The 21,017-nt window shown below is 41.0% G+C and overlaps 1 protein-coding gene across 1 annotated transcript in view; it reads left to right on the top strand.

The window, feature by feature from the left end:
* The first annotated feature begins 429 nt into the window (after nt 1-429).
* The window catches only part of TMEM242 (transmembrane protein 242), a 40,517-nt gene continuing 19,929 nt past the window's right edge, over nt 430-21,017 (top strand). Inside the window, exons 1-3 of the mRNA XM_061428412.1 lie at nt 430-563; nt 1,055-1,155; nt 8,691-8,828. Coding sequence (XP_061284396.1) covers nt 476-563; nt 1,055-1,155; nt 8,691-8,828 — 327 coding nt within the window. The 5' untranslated portion in view covers nt 430-475. The remainder of the gene's footprint in view (nt 564-1,054; nt 1,156-8,690; nt 8,829-21,017) is intronic.

Raw genomic sequence — 21,017 nt, 5'->3', positions numbered from 1 at the left:
ATCTAAAGTGACAGCTTTACGGTTATGAAATTTCCCAGCAAAGTACGGAGGAAAGACTGAGCCAACTCCCTGGATACAGTGTGAAGCCGATCGGGAAACCGAGCTGCGGGGTCTCTAACCAGGCTGAGACTAGGCTCCTGGCGCAATCTGCGACCCCTCACTGCCTCCTAGAGTCAGAGCCGAGCAGTGTTTCAAGTAGGTACGGTATTGAAGCGCAGCGATCATCACCTTGGAGCGGGCAAATGATCCTCCCGGGTTAGACAGTCGTGGAAGACACTGCCCCCCAGGGTGCAAGCTACAGCATCTTCGCCCGGGCCCCGAGGGCAGCAGAGAAGGTTTGCGTGCAGAGGTCGTTCTCCGGACCGGTATTCGGGTTGCACAGAGGGAGGTGGCAGCGGAACCTTTCTTTTCGATCTCGCGCTCGTTTCTACCCGGGTCCAGTTGGCGGCGGACGCAGTAGCGAAAGCTCAGAGACATGGAGGCGGGGGACGCGGGGCCGGCTGAACCGTCCTCTCAGCCGGAGGCCTCGGTGTCTGCAGATGACCGGCTTTTCCTGGTTAAAGGTGTGGTGTGGCGAGGTGCGGGTGTCAGGTCAGGCTCACCCGGGGCGCTAGCCTGCGCTGGAGCGGGCGTTCCCACGCACACGCTGCCGGGGGAGACCTTGGTTTGAGTGCCCTGAGTTTAGTGGCTGTTCTGTATAGGCTGCATTTACCCCGTTCCCTCTGTAGTTTCTCTCATGTCTCCCCCCCGCCCACAGCACCTCCCCTTTCTAACTCCCAATGTCTCTTTTTTCGTCCTCGGGAGAAAGAGGGTAAGAGACCCTGTGCCTATTCTGTACTCTTGGGACACTTACACTAGAATGACCTCAGGAACCAGGGGTCGTGCGGCCACGCAGGTTTCACAGCCGCTATCATTTACCTTTGCCAGGAGTTTCTTAGCTATCGTTTCTCGAATTTCGAAATTGATTTTTAAATAGTATCTGAAACTTATTTGTGTCCATCTTTTTAACTTCAGGTTTTTTGTTTTTTCTTCCTGCCGCCAAAACTCTTGACAGGTGGAATTTTCCTTGGTTCTGTTGCTGCAGCAGGAATGCTAGCTGGATTTGCCACAACATTGTCTTTGGCTAAAAAGAAAAGTCCTGAGTGGTTCAATAAGGTTTGTGACATAAAAATCCGTTGGTAGCACAATTACTGTTTACAAATCAGTGGCAGCTGTTTTGAATAGAAAGTGTTGATGGCCTTTCGTATTACTCTAAGAAGTAAACCAGTGTGGACTTCGTAGATTCAAGAAGGGTACAGATTAATCAACTGTCTTTATTTTCATTTAAAAGAAGTAATTATGTGCTTTTTAAACTGTTAGCAGAACAAGACTTTGAAAGCTCGTCCAATACATTTCCTATTCACAACATGACCTTAAAGCTAAATCTAGGTAAATTGTTCTCGGTTGTAAGAGGCCCCATATTGTATGTAGCACACACACCCAAAAAAGCGCCAATATTATTCTTGAGACAGCACTACAGTAGCCATTTCTGGCTCAGAGATGTTAAAATGTTGGAATACAGTGCATCTTGGTATAGGTGAGAAACAGGCTGGCTCTTTGAACCTGGACACCATGCACGTTTGTGCAGTACAGCAGCCCCGCTCCCTAGAAAGTTGTCTGTTGTGTAGTTGTTGCTTAGTCACTTAAGTTGTGTGCAGCTCTTTTGCCACCCCGTGGACTGTAGCCCATCAGGCTCCTCTATCCATTGGATTTCCCAGGCAAGAATACTAGAGTGCATTGCCATTTCTTCCTTCACAGATCTGCCCCGCCCAGGGATCGAACCCACTTCTGCGTTGGCAGGTGGATTCTTTACCACTGAGCCACCAGGGAAGCCCTTAGCCCGTAGTATGTGTTCAATAAATTTTGGTTGAATGAGTATAACCAACTGAGGGCAGAAGACCCTAATTCCATGAGCGAATTTGAGCAGTCACCTGTCATGGACAAGTTGAGTAATCTTCTTCCCATTGTGGTTGTTTTTCTGCATTGTCCTGTCTCTACCCTACCTACATCTTATGGTTTATTTATCCATTAACTTATTTCTTCAATAAATTTAAATGTTTAATAAATAAAATAAATGTTTATTTGGGATCTTTTATGTGCAGGCACTGTGCTAGCTAGGTATAAGAGATTCAAAAATGAACAGAACATGTACCCCTCAGGAAGCTAGGTCTGGTGTGGGAGACAGATGTTATATAAATAATCACACAAGTAACAATATAATTACAATTTGATATTTTCTTTGGAAAAAGTGCTATGTGAAAAATCATAAACCAGTTGAATTCCTTTTTGACTTGTATTTATCTTTAATAATCTTATATTTAAGCCCTAAGAATGGTGGGAGACCACATTATAAGTGCATTTGGTTTCTCCTCTGAATATTCTCAGGGTTCATAGGGAGTTTTCCAAATCACTGTTAGGAACTTCATGGTCATTTCCTCCCTATGTTACAGAATATTTTCCGAGCAGAAATATGTATCTTGAGGCAGAAATCAGTGAAACCTGAGTCATAATGATGCTTTAATAGTGGAGTTTTGGTTGATTTCTAAATCCAAGTTAACATGATAACCTTTGGTTCACAGATCTTTTGAGAATCTGATGAAAGCTAGCAATTCTCTCTCTCAAAAAAAAAAACCAAAAAAAACAACACATGTTCACAACTTTGCATTCTGTTTTGCAGTTCTAAGATTTAATACCTTTGATATCAAATATCTTGATATGGCCTTTATGATCTAACACAGTGATTTTCAAACTGAGGCCCACAGCACCCTGGGGATTCTTGAGACCCTTTGGGGGGTCTGTAAAGTCAGTTACTGTTGTGGTCCTGTTAAGACACTTGCGCCAATGGTACAGAAGCAGTAAAGGATAGAAGTGCTGTGCCGTGCTGTAGTTGAGGCAGTGGCCCCAGGTGTACTGGCAGGCAGTGTGGTCTTCCTTTTTCGCACCTGTGGTTAATGCCATCTTTGCAGAAGAATATCCTTGTTGAAGCAGTAAAATTATTTTTACTATCTTGACCCTTGAACATAACCTCTTTGTAAGGTCTGTGTGAAGAAATGGGAAGTACACATAAAGCACTTTGCATTATACCAAAGTAATATGTTTTTCTCAAGATAAAGCACTTGTGTGATTGAGTTACAGTCTGAACTAGCCACTTTTTTTCATGATACATTGTTTTCACTTGAAAGAGCAACTGACAAACTGTAGTTATTCAGAAGTAGGTAGAAATTTTTCAAGATGAACCTTCTCTTCAGGCGAGCAATTGTTAGTATGTATCACCACTAATAAAATTCTACCCTTTATAGGTAAAAATTGTATTTAGAAAACTTATATCTGCCATTGTGAACTTGCCAGCTGCTTAAACACTTGAAGCTTTTTTCTGAGATTGGTAGTGATATTAATGATGTGATTTTAATATTTAATAAATGATGTCAGGAGTTTGAAAGATAACTTCTTCTGGCAAGTCAGTTATTTTCTCAGTGATCATGATGCGTGAATGAAAGTTCCATTCAAAATGCAAAATAGACCAATGGATTTTAATGTAACAAAGTACAACAATTTATTGATACGATTTTTTATTCCATATTGCAGATCATTTTTAAGAAACTATTTGTCAAGTTTGGGTATATATCAAAGAAAGGCTATTAAGATACTCCTTTTTCCGACCACATACTTGTGTGAGGATAGATTTTATTTGTATAAAAAAAAAGTGAAAGTGTTAGTCGCTCAGTTGTGTCCAACTCTTTGTGACCCCATGGACTGTACCCAACCAAGCTCCTCTGTCCGTGGAATTCTCCAGGCAAGAAGATTGGAGGGGGTAGCCATTCCCTTCTCCAGGGAATCTTCCCAACCTGAGGATTGAACCTGGGTCTCCTAGATTGCAGGCGGATTCTTTACCATCTTGAGTATTTGTGTACTTCAACCAAAAAACATTTCAACAGATTGAATATAGATAGATGCATGTGTGAAAATAAAGCTCTTTTGTTAAACCAGACATTTAAAAGATTAGCAAAAATGTCAAACATTGCCTCTTTTTGTGCTAAATGTTTTGTAGGATGGTTATTTTAATTCACATAATCAGAAATCTTTGGAATCCAAGTATAAATGGATCCTGAGATCAGGAAATTTGAGCACATCCTCTTTTGGAAGTTAAATATTCTTCAAATAACTGAGTTATTTCAAGACCCATTTAGGTAATGAACAGACAGAAAGGGTGAGTCATCATCTTTCTGATACAGCTATAACTTCTGAGAAATTGTAAGAACAAATGTTTACTTTGGTATAATGCAACACAGCTCTTTCTATGATGTAAAGAATATAGCAAAATATATCAGCTAAGAATGCTCTGGGGGAGAAATAGCTAGATTGAACATTCTTTTTAAATATCAGAATTTGATTTATATCAGATTCATCCCAAGATTAAACTGAAAAAGAAAAAAACCAAAAACATGAACCTTATTCTTAGGGAAGCAGTTGACTTTCTGACCAACTGAACGATTTGTTCTTGATAGTTTCTGTACCTGTGAATAATAGATTAAATCTTCCTAAGAATACATAGAATATAAAAGGCACCGTGCATTTAAGCATAAGAGGTATTATAAATATACAAAATAATAGAAAACAGTTCTTCTATTTTAGGTTTTAAGGATCATAACTGCATTGTGATTTGCTAAAATCAACTTCCATGCGCACACGCCTTCATTTTAATTTAAATGAAAAGAATAAACAATGTGGCACTGAAGAAAAATACAGCTTTGATTTATACATATGTGACTAGCGCATGTAGTTATATCTAAAGAGCAACATTATTTTTTGGCAAGTCAGTCTTTGCTGCTGCCAGTCAGTGATCATTTTTAAAACTCTGAGCAGGCTGTATGAAGGCCATGTGACATGTAACTCCAGTGGGTAAAGCTTGGTGACTAGAGCTTTAAAAACTTAAGAACAAATCAATTTTTAACATCACTTCGACTAAAATTAGTTTTAGAGTATATAGACAGTAGCTGATAATAATTCACTTCCCTCACAGTCAGTTTCTGAGACTGACAGACAAATAGAGCATGTACCTTTTAAAAAATCTGAAAGTTTAGCAAACCTAAGATTTTGTTGGAAGTATTGCTGTGTTATTAAGGGTTGTGTTTATAACCCATCGTTACCTTTTATACTTAGCAAAACATGTGGATTTATGTAGACTTTAAAAAAGATTTATGTATATCTATAACATATATAGTTTTTGTCCTCAGGGAAATACAAAATTTTTAATTTAAGTTTCAAAAATAAAACTTAAGCCAGAGCACCTAAACTGAGCCTGGTGTAATAATATTTGGTTAATGATATTGCTTCTGGATGGAAATAAGCCAGTTAGAAGTTGGTGTATTTATGTGAGGTCTGTAGTGTCTAGGGAACCACTGAAATTATAGCAGCCTGAGAAAAGGAATAAGATAAGAGAGTATATTGTTTTCATCATAGAAAATGGCTAAGGAAAATCTCTTGAGAATCTGGTTGGGACAAGGCTATTTCTGCAAAAAGTATGTCTTTAGATAGAATCTGTTAGGTTTTAGGCATAGGGATACAGATAAACAAAATGTTTCTATGTACTGTGAATAGCATTCTCAATCATAAATAGATGCCTAAAAAAAATACAAAACCTTTAAGAATGGATTGAATAAAAAATAAATGGGTTGAGCAATATAAAGACAATTTTCTAAAAAAAAAAAAGACTTGAATAAATGAAAATATATTTCCAGATGAAAGGATGTTACAGATTTTCTCTTACCAGTTAGCTAATGTTTGATGTCATTCTAATGAAAATGTCAGTGAATGAGGTGAGTGGGAGTTGGAAGGACTCTTGACAAAATGTTCTAGGGTTTTTCTGGAAGAATGAATAGGTAAAAACTTAAGAAATACTTGACAAAAAGTAATGTGCATGATGTAAACACTTTCTGAATATTCAGACTTTTTCTGATTCTGTAATTACATCTGTGTGATTCTGGTATAAAATTCATAGTATGAAAATAGCTTAGAAACAAACCTCTGTATGTAATTTTCTCAAAAAAGTTTAAGAGGAGAAGGATTAATTCATAGAATGGTGCTGGGGTAGTTGCTAAACTGTTGGGGAAGTGAACTCCCTTTAGTTACCAGCTTCCAACAGGACTAAAGTAAATATCAGATGAACGAAAAAGCTGGGGGTAAAGAAGTTTTTTAAACAAAAGTATAGCTAGAAGGAAAGAGAAATGACTGTGACTTGGATGAGGCCAGTTAGCTTAAAATCTTTAGAATGCATCTTTGACCAAAAACAAACAAGCAAAATAAAAAGATTAAACTAACCCGGGACTTCCCTGATAGTCCAGTGGTTAAGACTGCGCTTCCACTGCAGGGGGTGTGGGTTCCATCCTTGGTCAAAAAAGTAAGAGCCCATCATTAAAAAAAACAAACTAGGGAAATATTACAGCACATATGATAGGGCTTCTGAGTACATTAATATAGAAAGGATATACAAATTAGAAGACTTTAAGTATATAACATGAATATACAATTCATAAGGCATAAACGTTGGCTCATAACTTGGACAAATACTCATTCTCAGTAACAATAGAAATATAAATAGTCTTTCTTTTTTGTGTTTTTAGTCTTCCTGAGACCATCTGATGCTGGCTAGCTTGAAATGGTCCTCGTGAAACAGCATTGTAACTTAGTACAACCTTTTGAAAAATACTTTGTATGTCTATCAGCTTATAAAATATTCATGCTTCCCCCACTTAGTAATTCTGTTTTGAGGAATTTTCCCCAAGGACTTTATCAGAAATGTAGATAAGTGTTTAGGCACAAGGAAGTTTTTAATACAAAAAAATTAATATAAAAACCTGAAACTAGTATATATTAATAATTGATGGCTAAGTAAATTATGGTGTCAGTGCGGTGTAATCTTTAAAAATATTTGAGTTCTTGACACTATGAGAAGATGAAAGTTGAAGATTAAAAACATTTTAGTGGTGTTAAGTTGTTTTTAAAATGTCAAAATATTTACCATAGTTTACTGGATAATAAGATGGAAGTTTTTTTTATTCATCCTATTTTTTATACATACCAAATTTTCCTCAGTGATTATACAATCAGAAAAAAGTAAGATTCAGCTTTTGAGGAAGTTAAAATTTTTATTTTTGTTTGTTGACGTTTAATGTGTTTTAGCAGACAGGCGCATGGAGAAAAATAATAAATTCTTAATATTTCCTAAATTCTACCGTTTCCTTTAAGATTTTTTCAAAGGATAAATTGTATTTCATCTTCAGTTCAAACTGTGGGAATGTCCCATAGTTGGTTTCAAGTAGACCCATAAGTATCATCACATCTTTGTCTATTTCAGCAGTGTGAATATTTAAATTACCCTAAGTAATGATAGTTTTTATTCTAATTTACACTGTGGATTTGTTTCCACTTAAAAAGATACTTTCATTTACATTTTGTGTTGTGTTGTATTTAGAATCAGAAGTGAGAAATGACTGAATGGCAAATTCCTGTTAGTCTATAAAGCCAGACTGCTGAAGTGCTCTAGCTTTTATAAGCTGTGAAACCTTGAACAAGTTATGTAATCTCTCTCTGCCTTAGTTTGGTCTTTAGTGAAATGAGGATCATAGTAAGTGAGGCTGAGTGAATTAATACATGCAAAATGCTTTAAACAGTGCTTGTCATATAGTAAGAGAGCAATATAAGCCATATATACATATATCTACCTGTCTATATATATATATATAAAGCTATATATAATTGTTGGGGCTTTCCTGGTGGCTCAGATGGCAAAGAATCTGATGCAGTGCAAGAGACCTGGGTTCGATCCCTGAGTCAGCAAGATCCCCTGGAGAAGGGAATGGCAACCCATTCCAACATTCTTGCCTGGAGAATTCCATGGACAGGACTGTGGCGGGCTATAGTCCATGAAGTTGCAAAGAGTCAGAGACAACTGAGCAACTAACACTTTTCACTTTTCTTTTCATATATAATTGTTAACTGTTATGTAGTATTTGGAAATACAGGATCCCTGGGAGATTGCAGTCCTGCAATCTTATAAAAAATTAATCTCATTTAGAAATAGGATTCACGGTCATTTAATGCTATAAGGAAAAATGTGGCTTTGGTCCTTCTGATCAGTCTGATTTAATCATTGGTATCAGTAGTGAAAAGAAACGTTTAGTGTATGAATACCACTTGTGCAGCTTATTCATAAGACAGGAGATCTGGGAGTAGCTAACCACACTCAGTAGGACTTCCCTTTCCCACAGGTGGATTGGTGGCCGCCGCCTCTGGATCCGTAGCGCCCTGCTCGTACACGCAGTGCTGCTGTTGCCCTCTCCGTTTCGGTCATAACTTCTAGGTGGCTGCTCCCCCAGCCCCACCCGGGACCGAAGTGTTTCGTCAGAGAGAAGTTGCTCTGTGTACCTAGCTTGACTTCTGGCACAGTGCCTTGCACACTCAGATGTTTGTCAGAGAAATTGTGATTTAAGTTATGCAGTTATTAAGTAGCAGAGCTGGAATTTGAACTTGGATTGGTCCAATGTCCCAGTGATCATGGTGCTTACCAGAGAGTCATTAATTTCAAACACACTCCAAATATTTATTCTTTCAAAGTGATGATTTTTACCTCAACCTTTCTGTCTTCATTGCAGGGAAGTATGGCCACAGCTGCCTTACCAGAGAGCGGGTCTTCCCTGGCCTTGCGAGCCCTGGGATGGGGCTCACTTTATGCCTGGTGTGGGGTCGGTGTGATCAGCTTCGCAGTCTGGAAGGCTTTAGGAGTGCACAGTGTAAGTAACTACAATCTTATAGTTGGTATCTGGAATGTTGATTCTATTTTGTCCTGCCTAAATCATCCAGATTTTCAAATTTATAGTTTATTTACTGTCTTGGGAAGTGATGACAGAATTGCCTCAATTCTTGCTAATAACTAGGCAGCTTGTCATTACTAGTAAATCATATAAATAATTTAAATATTTGAAGGTGGTAAAGCTTCAAATATAATTAAAGTAATGACTAATTCATAGCAAATGGTCGTTCTGTATAAATTGGCGAGAGCTACTTGTTCAGGAAAATTATTTAATTTGGAATAACTTTCTATGCTGTTTGACATCCATATTTATAAACATCATTGTAGAATAGTTAAAGCATTTTAAAATTGTTATTTCAATTATTAATGTGTTTACACATTATTGGAAAAAGACTTAGTGCCTGTGTGTGTGTGATTTATACTCCAAGCTAAAGAGCTGTACATTCAGAATAATGGGAAGTTCTATGGACCAGGCTCTTTGTGACAGATGAGAGTTGGTTGTGGTTTAGAATGGGTGCCTGCAGCAGAGTTAATGAAAAGAAGTTCCAGATATATCAGTGTTTCAAAGGCAGGGGCAATAAGGATTTGTTATAAATTGAATGTTGGAGGTGAAAGTCAAGTCAAGGATGTCTCCAGGTTTGGTCTGAGCAACTAGGAAATGGACGGGACCAGTGTGAGTGGAACAGATGCTAGAGGATCATGTGAGGAGCCCAGTCTGGAGCTTGTGAGTTTGGGAGAGCTTTTAGATAGCCAGGAGCCAGGTGGAGAGTCAAGTAAGCAGTTAGATATAGAAGGGTGGAATTCAGGGGAGAGGTCAAGGTGAAGGTATAAATTAAAGACTCATCAGTATGTGGCTAGTATTGAGTTGGCCAAAAAGTCCGTTGGGATTTTTCTGTAACAAGAGATCAGATAAGCTCACAAAGGCAGTGAATGCAGAGCAGAAAGAGAAAAGGTCTGAGGAAGGAGCTCCTGGGCGTTTCTAAGGTTTAGCGGTTGAGGAATATTGAGGAGGTTTCCCTACCAAAGAGGTAGAGAAACCCAGGAGAATGGCGACCTGGATCCAGGTGAAAAAAGGTGGATGCCGGTTACACATCACATTAGATGAGAACTGATCATTTGCTGAGTTGGCGATGTGGCGTCGTTGGTGGATAAACCTGAGTGGAGTGGATGTGAAGGAGAATGGAGGAGAGAGAGTGGAGGCCAAGTATGGGCAAGTCTTGAGTTTGGCTCTAAAGGGAAAGGAAGAAATGGAGTCGTAGCTATAAGGGGGGATGGGATCAAGAGAGTGTTTGTTTTTTAAATTGGTTGAATTAACAGCATGTGTGTGTGCTGATAAAGTGAAGTCACTCAGTCGTGTCTGACTCTCTGTGACCCCATGGACTGTAGCCTACCAGGCTCCTCCATCCATGGAATTTTCTAGGCAAGAGTACTGGAGTGGGTTGCCATTTCCTTCTCCAGGGGATCTTTCCGACCCAGGGATCGAACCCAGGTCTCCCGGATTGCGGGTTGACAATAGTGTGTGCTGATAGGCATGGAGAAATTAATGCAAGGGTTGTGGGGGAGTTGTTGGAGTAACAGGTGTTATTGTTAAATTGTTCACATTTGGTTTAATCATAACTACATAGGCATTAGTGTACTTTTGACTTAAAATATACTGATAGACAAATAGACGTTAGCAAATAGACGTTGCTTTTTTCCTAGGCTAATCTTTATATTTAAAGTAACTGCCCAATCAGTAGTCATTATACCAATAAAATAGGGATTGATTGAAAAAGTTAGAGAACTTGTGATGGAAGATTTTTTGATGATTTGTAGACACCTCAGTTTTCCTTTTGATCAATATAAAATCTCTTCATTTCAGGCATTGTACCAGACATTTCAGACATAGCAGATTATTTAATCCTCTCAGTAACTATGAAGCAGGTATTAATATCTCCCATGTTATAAATTAGGAAATGAGGACTCAGGTCAGTCACTTGCCCAAGATTACACAGCTTGTAATTGGCAGAGTCAAGATTTGAAGGCATATCCGATGGTCTGCAGAACCTAGCCCATTTCCAGTTTTACCTCCCTTAGCTAAGATGGACAATAAAGGAGGAGGTCAGAGGGGCCAGGGCAGGGGACGGAGGGAGTGAATTTGGTTTTTGATTGTGGCGTGATCCACAGTCTTGATAACTTGACAGATTTTACTGGGTATCTTCAATGTGAACCTCATCTCCTAACATTATAATTGACCTCAGTCTGGTATAGGACGGGCCGTTCTTTCCTCCTATAATATGAGAGCCGTTATTTGAAAACAAATGGAAAAGATTGGGAGGAAATATGTCTGGTGATAATATGTGAATGAATTATGGGTGTGTGGGTCAATTTCTTATTTTACTTTTCTTTGTAACTCTTAAATATGTATTGCTTTAACAGTAATACTGCTTTTAAAAAATAGTCCTAGGTTTTATTTTTATTAATTTATGCTGACTATAAAGCACAACTGCTGGGGAGTTCACAAAGCCTCCTTGACCACACATGAACTCTGTGTGTGTGGCGGGGGGGATGCAAATAAGAGTCGTTATTAAGTTTTTGATTTCTACGAAAATGGCAGTCTGTTAGCCATCACATTGAGTGCATGGAACTGATAATGTTTCTAGAGTGCAGCGTAGGTCATAAATCAAGTAGTGAAGTTTTAAGGTATTTAAAAATATGAACAGTCTGGTTTAGAAGAGTCATAAAGAATCAATCCAGATTTTCATAGACCAACAAAATTAGGCTCTACATTATATGCTTGAGAACTTGGGCTTTATGGGCTAGACTGTGCTATTTTTAAAAATTTATTTACTTATTTTAATTGGAGGCTAATTACAGTATTGTGTTGCTTTGCCATACATTGACATGACTCAGCCGCAGGGGCACACGTGTCCCCCAGCTGTGCTATTTAGTGTCTAGAATGTGAACTTTGTTTTATGGCACTGATGAGAGATTATTACCCAAATAAAATATCTGAGGGGCAGAATTCTTTTCTGATTGGCACTATTGATTCTTTAGATGGGCACTTTTGCCGTGTCTGAGAAGTCTCACAGAAAAGTGAACCCACTGGTAATTTTTTAGGATACATCTCTTAAAAGCCACGGTGTTTATTAATTTGTTTATTCAAAAGACAAATGTGGGCCTTCCCTCAGCCTGGCACTGAGCTAAGACAGAGCTCCCCTGTAGACAGTATGGGTGATTTTCCAAGGAAATTCTTGTTGGATGGCTCTGCTCTGAGGCTTACGGAGAGCAGTATGGTATATTTCAGTTCTGCATTTAGAGAGTTTTGATGATAACTGTGAGGTTGCCCTGATTCCAGGGATGAACTTTTATTACTATTTACTGCCTCTTACTAGGAAATTATGACCAACCTAGATAGCATATTAAAAAGCAGAGACATTACTTTGCCAACAAAGGTCCGTCTAGTCAAGGCTATGGCTTTTCCAGTGGTCATGTATGGATGTGAGAGTTGGACTGTGAAGAAAGCTGAGCACCGAAGAATCAATGCTTTTGAACTGTGGTGTTGGAGAAGACTCTTGAGAGTCCCTCGGACTGCAAGGAGATTCAACCAGTCCATTCTAAAGGAGATCAGCCCTGGGATTTCTTTGGAAGGAATGATGCTGAGGCTGAAACTCCAGTACTTTGGCCACCTGATGTGAAGAGTTGACTCATTGGAAAAGACCCTGATGCTGGGAGGGATTGGGGGCAAGAGGAGAAGGGGACGACAGAGGATGAGATGGCTGGATGGCATCACCGACTTGATGGACATGAGTTTGGGTGAACTCCAGGAGTTGGTTATGGACAGGGAGGCCTGGGGTGTTGCAATTCATGGGGTCACAAAGAGTTGGACACGACTGAGTGATTGAACTGAACTAGGAAATATCATTCTTCTGTGAGGAAGGAAAAGTTTTAGTCAAAAAATGTTGAGCAAAAATGGTCCCAGCCTTTGCATTTTACTTAGTATTGAGATGGTCATTCTAGATAAACACATATAAATCAGAATCAATTCCTGCTTCAGATAGTTAAATTGTAAATAAATCTCTGGTATAAACCAGTTCCATAAAAAAGGGTGCCCTCTAGTGGCTGACCTAGAGCAGCTCGCGTTCCCTGTTTTAATTCACAGCTCCATCTGCTGGCCTTAAAGGGACCATGTTGAAAATGCTTAAAGTAAAGCTTTTTAAAAATTTTTATTTACTGATTTTTATTTTTGGCTGTGCTGGTCTTGGTTGCTGCGTGGGCCTTTCTCTGGTTTCGGTGAGCGGGTGCTACTCTCTGTGGTGCACTGCCTTCCCGGCACAGAGGCTTCTCATTGTGGTGGCTTCTCTAGTGGGGAGCTCGGCCTCTAGGACATGAAAACCTCAGTAGTTGCGGCACATGGACTCGGTGGTTTGGGCAGGTGGGCTCAATAGTTGTGGCCCACGGGCTTAATTACTCCACGGCCTGTGGGATCTTCCTGGGTCTGGGGTCGAACCCGGTGTCTCCTGCATTGGCATGTGATTCTTTACCACTGAGTGGCCAGGGAAGCCCTAAAGCAAAGCTCTTCAGTTTCTTAGAAATATTTTGGATTTACTCGTTGTTTATTCAGAGTTAGTGTAGAAGTTCATTTCACGAGGAACATGTTTAATGTATCAGATATAAAGAAAAAATTTTAATTTACACAGTGGTAGATCATTTAAGAAGAGATTCTAAAAAAGGAGAGAGCTAGTGGAAGCTATCTTGTCAGCCAGCTGAAGCAGATCAGGGTGTCCAGGGTTTAAAGTGGGGCCCCTGCCTACCTTCAAGTCAGAATCAGTGCAGGTCCAGCCTGGCATCACCACACCAATTCCACCCTGCTCACCAGCTGTGGGCATGGCCTCATTGCTCAGAATGGGCTCATCATTTACTTTGAATTATGGTATTTTATCATGTGATTATTTTATCACAGCATCTGAACTGTGAAAAGAATGAACATTTAGTATGGGTTCATGTTAAGTTTAGAGACTTGTGGAGATTAAATGCTTTTCAGGCAGTAAATAAGGGCATTAGTGATACTAACTGGTGACCCCTCAATTGTCAAAAGAAAAACCATGCCACCTGCAGTTATTTAAATGTTAACTTTTTTACCTTTATTGTTTATAGTCGGTATAGACTGAGATGTTGAGCATATTTGTGGTTAGACTGTCTTGGTTTTTTTTTTTCTTCCCTTTGAAGGAAAAGCATTAGGTGTATAAAAAATTCCAGATTAATATGATCGAAATCGTTATAGCTTTTCATGCCTAATGGACCTGTGTTCTACATTTATTTGAGGTGAGGTTATCTCAAAATACTGGTCAGAATCGCCCACTGCTAACATTTATTGTAGTTTGTATAGAATATATTCATGGTACTTGGTATAGTTAAAATTTACAAGTCAATTGCAGTTGTCTTCACAGGAGCTAAAACCTTGATAGTAATAAAACCATGAATGGAAACATTTTCATTTATTGTGAAATACTTTAAGTTGTCCCAAGATTTTATTTTAAAAATCAACTTATAAATGGAGTTTTTTATTAACCATGGAATAAGAAGTATTTGTTTTTATTTATATATATTGGTATTTATTTTTAAAGAAAAATATTTAGGACCTATCTTTTTTTAAACAAAGATGGTTTTGTGTTTTGTAAAAAAAATATGTACACATTGCTTAAAAAGTCATTGTAGAAAAGTTAAAAAAAAAAAATCACCAGAAATCTCTGAGTTGTAATCACTTGTTATAGTAGAAACATCCATTTAGACCTTGTATAGGCATGTTCATATAATTGTAAAATATTTTTCTGTTGTACTACTCTAGAACTTTTTTTCACTGAATAGTCATAGGAACATCTTTGCGTAGTAGAGTATGTGACTCTCCATTACTTTAATGGCTATGTGGGGCTCAATTGTAAGTTATAATTTACTTAATCAGCAGCAGCATTTAGACTGTAATTTTTTACTGTCAGACACCATGGTAAACCTCTGTAGGCATACATCTTTTTGTACTGTGTTTCGTCAAGAAATGTGTTCTAAAGACAAGATGTTATTGTTGAATCGAAGTGTATTTTTTTAAAAATGCTTTTGATATCTGTTGTTAAATGTCCCCCCAGGAAAATATATAAAATTTAGAAGATATCAACAATGTATACAAGTTTCCTAGCATCCTTGCCATTAGTAGCTTTTGTTACTCTGAAATTTTTGCCAGTCTGACATATGGAAAATGTCTTCCTTTACCTGTCTCTCTGAAGACCCTGCTGCTGTACAGGCCTTTATGGGAATAATCTGTGATTGGGGTCGTGCATACTCTACAGCCCCAGTCTTCCTCCTCATTTAATATAGGTTGCTTTTTTCTCAAAAGCCCAGACCTCTTTTTCTGTAAAAAACTAAAAGTTAAACATGTTAAAACAAACATATTTTAAACATCTCTCTAAAAGTTGTCATTTGATTTTTCCTGTTCTAAGTGAAAGTGAAAATCGCTCAGTCGTGTCCAACTCTTTGCGATCCCATGGATTATTATAGTCCATAGGATTCTCCAGGCCAGAATACTGGAGAGGGTTGCCTTTCTCTTCGGCAGGGGATCTTTCCAATCCAGGGATTGAACCCAGGTCTCCCGCATTGCGGGTGGGTTCTTTATCAGCTGAGCCACCAGGAAAGCCCAGGAATACTGGAGTGGGTAGCCTATCTCTTCTCCAGGGGATCTTCCCGACCCAGGAATCGAACCAGGGTCTCCTGCATTGCAGACGGATTCTTTACCAACTGAGCTATCAGGGCAGCCCTTTCCTGTTCTAAGGAAGATCTTATTTAAAAGTTCTTTTCCATTATGGCTTATTACAGGATATTGAATGTAGTTCCCTGTGCTCTACAGTAGGACCTTGTCTATCCATTCTCTGTATATTAGTTTGCACCTGCTAGTCCCAGATTCCCAAGCCAGCCCTCCCTGCCCCCTGCAACTGCAAGTCGGCTCCCTTTGTCTAATTTGTAGATAAGTTCATGTGTGTCATAGTTTAGATTCCACATATAAGCGATATCCTTTGGTATTTGTCTTTCTGACTTCCTTCACTTAGTATTAATATGATAACCTCTATGTCTAAAATGCTTACTCCTTGGAAGGAAAGTTATGACCAACGTAGATAGCATATTCAAAAGCAGAGACATTACTTTGCCAACAAAGGTCCATCTAGTCAAGGCTATGGTTTTTCCAGTGATCACATATGGATGTGAAAGTTAGACTATGAAGAAAGCTGAGCGCCGAAGAATTGATGCTTTTGAGCTGTGGTGTTGGAGAAGACTCTTGAGAGTCCCTTGGACTGCAAGGAGATCCAACCAGTCCATTCTGTAGGAGATCAGCCCTGGGATTTCTTTGGAAGGAATGATGCTAAAGCTGAAACTCCAGTACTTTGGCCACCTGATATGAAGAGTTGACTCATTGGAAAAGACTCTGATGCTGGGAGGGATTGGGGGCAGGAGGAGAAGGGGACGACAGAGGATGAGATGGCTGAATGGCATCACCGACTCGATGGACGTGAGTTTGGGTGAACTCCGGGAGTTGGTGATGGACAGGGAGGCCTGGCGTGCTGCGATTCATGGGGTTGCAAAGAGTCGGACACGACTGAGCGACTGAACTGACCTGAGGTCTGTCCGTGTTGCTGCCAGTGGCACTGTTTTGTCCTTTTTTCTGGCTGAGTAATATTCTGTTGTGTACGTGTGTACCGTATCTTTATGCACTCATCTGTTGCTGGGTGTTTAGGTTGTCTCCATGTCTTGGTTGTTGTAAATAGTGCTGTTGTGAATACAGGGGTGCGTGTCTCTTTCTGAACTACAGTTTTCTGTTAATATATTCCCAGGAGTGGGATTACTGGATTGTAATGGCAACTCTGTTTTTTACTTTTCTGAGGACCCTCCATACTGTTCTCCATAGTGGCTGGACCAATTTACATTGCCACCAGCATTGTGGGAGAGTTCCCTTTTCTCCACACCCTTTCCAGCATTTGTTATTTGTAGACTTTTTGATGATGGCCTTTCTGACTGGTGTGAGGTAGTACCTCATTGTAGTTTTAATTTGTATTTCTTTAGTAATGAGTGGTGGTGAGCATCTTTTCATGTGCCTGTTGGCCATCTGAATGTATTCTAAGAAAGATCTTTTACAGGAAGGACTACAACACCTCATCTCTGGGACAATATTGGGTGTACGCAAATAAAACTTATTTTCTCCAGTCTCTTTTTGGTAGCTGTTGCTAGGAATACTTTTATATTAATATTTAGGCCCACTTCTTAATTACCTTATGACCAACTTGAGGGCTTTTGCTAATTACAGTCAAATCTCTCGACTCTGGTAATTTCAGTTTTTACCAGCATTCTGGTGTATCTCGTATTAAGCGCATTTGTTCTTGCACTATGTTCACTCATTTCAGATGAAAGCAGCATTGTAGGGTGAATGCTCCACTGCCATACGTAAAATAAAACTAAGGGAAAGCTTTAGGGTTTTCCACTTCTAAGATATCTAAGAAGGAAGCAGCCTTCATGCTCTATACTATTCATTGGTTTAGGTCAAAGATTAAAAACAAATCGGAGTCTTCTGGCAAATGGTTTCTTGGTAGCCACTTCTGAGTGGTCTGCAGCGGAAGTCTGAAAAGAGGCTAAAACATTTTTCTACGTCCTCGCCTGATCTAGTTTCAGTGCTTCCAGAGATTTCTACCAGCTTCTGCCTCCAGGAAGAGAGCTTCAGTTTCTTATTCTGCTTACCACCTGTCAGCAGCCCCATCATGGCTTCCTCTTCCTGATGGTACCTCCTTGACCACTCAGAACACGTCATCATGACCTTGCAGAAATGACTCCATCTGTCACGCTCTCGGGCCTTCAAACAGCTTAAGTATTGAGGAATGTTTTTCCTGGAATCATTTTTAAATTAATTGGAAGTGGCACTGGCACGGGTTAAGCTCCGGTCTGAGGTGACAAGAACATCTCTGTACACCTTACTTTCCATCCCCAGTGCAGCTCTAATGGGCTTGGCCTCCTGGTGGTGAGAAGCACTCTGTGAACGTGGAGAAGCAGTTTGGTGACAGGGAGACCGAGTCAAAGGGGCTTGCTCAGCTTAAAATGGGAGATAATGACTGATGTACTTTCTTTTTTCTTTTTCTTTTTTAAAACCAAGGGAGGAGGGAAGAAGGGATTCAGCTGTTTTGGCATATTGCCAAGATTCTTCTTTTAAAAACCCATCAGTTTCCTTTTATAAGTAAAATAGGGCCCCCAGCATTTTATACAGTAAGAATGTGCAACAGTTACCAGGGAAGATAAGCCCTGCCTTAGAAGCCTTCTTGTTCCACGCCTGACACAAATCAGGCCTAATTATCTCAAGAACATTCTCAGTCTTAATGCCACTGGAGGTCTGGCAGCCTTGATGTCACATGTTGTCTTTTCCTTTGTCCTTACTTCTTACACTGAGCGTGGAAAACTGGGCTCACGTGAGCTGGTCTCTAGCCAGAGCCTGTGGAGTGAAGACCTGAGAGCGCACGCTTGCCCCTTAAGCTTTCTTTTCAGAGGTACCTACTCCTGACTGCTGTGCTGTGTTCAGTCACCTTTGACTCTCGGCGACCCCATGGGCTGTAGCCCACCAGGCTGCTCTGTCCATGGGATTCTCCAGGCAGGAATACTGGAGTGGGTTGCCGTTTCCTACTCCAACCTATTATTGGTTAGTCACTTACAAATATCTAAAACTATGAAAAAAAATATATCAATTGGGCTTCACTGGTGACTCGGACAGTAAAGAATCTGCCTGCAATGCAGGAGACCCGAGTTTGATCCCTGGGTTGGGGAGATCCCCTGGAGAAGGAAATGGCAACCTGCTCCAGTATCCTTGCCTGGAAAATGCCATGGATAGAGGAGGCTGGCGGGCTGTCGTCCATGGGGTCACAAAGAGTTGGACACGACTGAGCAACTAACACTTTGACTTTCAGTTCATCGATCAGAATATGAAATATTCTCTCTAGTTTTCCTGACTGAAATACTTCTAACAATTTTAACCAGTGTTAGCTGTGACAAGACTCTTGGGGCTTTCAAAGCTCTTGTTCTTTTTGTACTTGTTCATGGTCCTGCTTGGGCTGTTGTTTTCCACTTCCCACCATCCTGTTTACTGTTGTTTCCTCCTTTGCCCTTGTATTTTCTCCATGGTTCTGTTCATCCCAGTGGCTTCCTCCACATGCAGACAGCTGCCAGGACCGCATCTCCAGCCAGAGCCCTGAACTCCTAGCTTGTGGGCGCATTTGACTGGACACTGATCTTGGACGTCCGCTGGGGTCAGGTGTGGTTCCCCTCGAACTGTCCTTTACTTCCCATTTCACCCTCCAGCCTACTCCCAGCATCACTCCTGGTGAATGGCAGCAGCGTCCATCATCCAGCAGTGCTGCCTAGACTGAAAAGCTGGATTTCATTCATGACCACACTCTTTCTCCCCCCTCAGTCTGATGTGTCACCAAGTCTTGCTGCTACTCCACCCCCACAGCCCTGGGGTTGGGGGCACCTTCCTGCCCTACACGTCTTATAGCTAACGGTGGTTCTGCCTGCCTCCCAACTGGCCCTGCCATGGTGTTTCTCCACACGCGGCTAGGACATGCTGGGCTTCATCTTCCCCACACCTGCCTGCAGCTGAGGTAGGCTGCACCAGTCACCTCCGCCTATAGCCGTACCATGAAAGGCACAGAAGCCGAGACAGCGTCCACGGAGGGGAGAAGGCTCACTTGTGTCAAATGTTGCTGAGAGATCAAGTGACAGAAGAGTAAAGACAAGACCTGGATGTAAACCCAGCAGAGAATCATTTTAGATTCTCTCATTTCCCATCTTGCCCTTCATCTAAACCATGAGTGCTTGTTAGCTCTGCTGCTAAACATAGCCCAGCTCTTTCATCTCTCTCCATGGGTGTGGTGGGCCTTTTGACATGCCTGTGAGACCCAAGAGATGCTGCTGCAAAGCCCCACCCCCACGAGGGCATTCGACCTCCTCCCACCTGCCTCTGCCCAAGGATCTCGCTCCCGTAATTATCCCCAGCCTTTGCTGATCAACGGCTTTCTCTCTGCTGCAGTGTGTAGAGACGTGTTCTAGTCTCTCCCATCTAAAACTCTTCTCTTCTCTGGCTACCAGCCCATTTGCCTGCTTCCTGTCATAGAAGAGATTTCCTGAAAGAGTTGCCTGTGATCCCTGTCTCCACTTCCTGCCCCGTTTATCCTCAGTCCAGTTTCCTTCCTGGCACCCCTGAAACTGCTGGTGTCAGGGCTCTGGTGCCCTGCGTGTTGCCGGGTCCAGGTCTTGTCTTTACTCTTCTGTTACTTGATCTCTCAGCAACATTTGACACAAGTGAGCCTTCTCCCCTCCGTGGACGCTGTCTCTCGGCTTCTGCGCCTTTCACTTCGCCCTGTGTGTGTCTCCTTTGCCGGCTCCTCCCCTGCAGACCCTGAAGTGTTGGCGTGTCCGGTGGCTTCGTACTTGGGCCCCTGTTCTCCATCTGAACTCAGCCCTTGGTGCTGGTGATTAAAAGCAATCTACAGTCTGACAGTGTCCACGTATACAGTTCAGCCTGACCTTCAGATTTGCCTTGAAACCACACGTGGTCCATCTCTTGTGTCTCACGGCATGTCAAAGCCCCAGGTCCTAACCAGAACTCTTGGGTTTCCTCACCTTCTCCCCAACTTGCTCCTCCCTCAGTCTCTTCCATTTCAGTGAGTGCCACTCCCATCTCCCCAGTAGTTCAAGCCAAAAACCCAGCAGAGAATCATCTTAGATTTTCTCATTTCCCATCTTTTCCCTTCATCTAAACCATGAGTGTTTGTTAGCTCTGCTGCTAAACATAGCCCAGCTCTTTCATCTCTCTCCACCTCCATTTTTGCCTGGTATATTGAAATGGTTTCTTATCTCGTATCTCAGCTTCACTTTCCCTAGAATTTTTCCCGCATGTAAGTTGAATCATGTCACTCGTTTATCTAGAAACCCTTCAGCATCTCCTGTTGAGGAAATCTTATAGGATGTAGCCCCACCAACCTCGCTGACCTCACCTGAGCCCCCACAAGGACCCCTCCCATCCCCTACACTCACCTGGCCCTGGACCTTCTTGTTCCTTCAGCACAGCAGCCTATTTCTGCACAGAGCCTTTCTAGCTTTGCCCAGGACACTC

Source organism: Bos javanicus, chromosome 9 (assembly GCF_032452875.1).
Source record: "Bos javanicus breed banteng chromosome 9, ARS-OSU_banteng_1.0, whole genome shotgun sequence".
Taxonomy (NCBI): Eukaryota; Metazoa; Chordata; class Mammalia; order Artiodactyla; family Bovidae; genus Bos; species Bos javanicus.
Note: the sequence above shows the minus strand (reverse complement) of the source record. Positions and strands in the feature narration are given on the sequence as shown.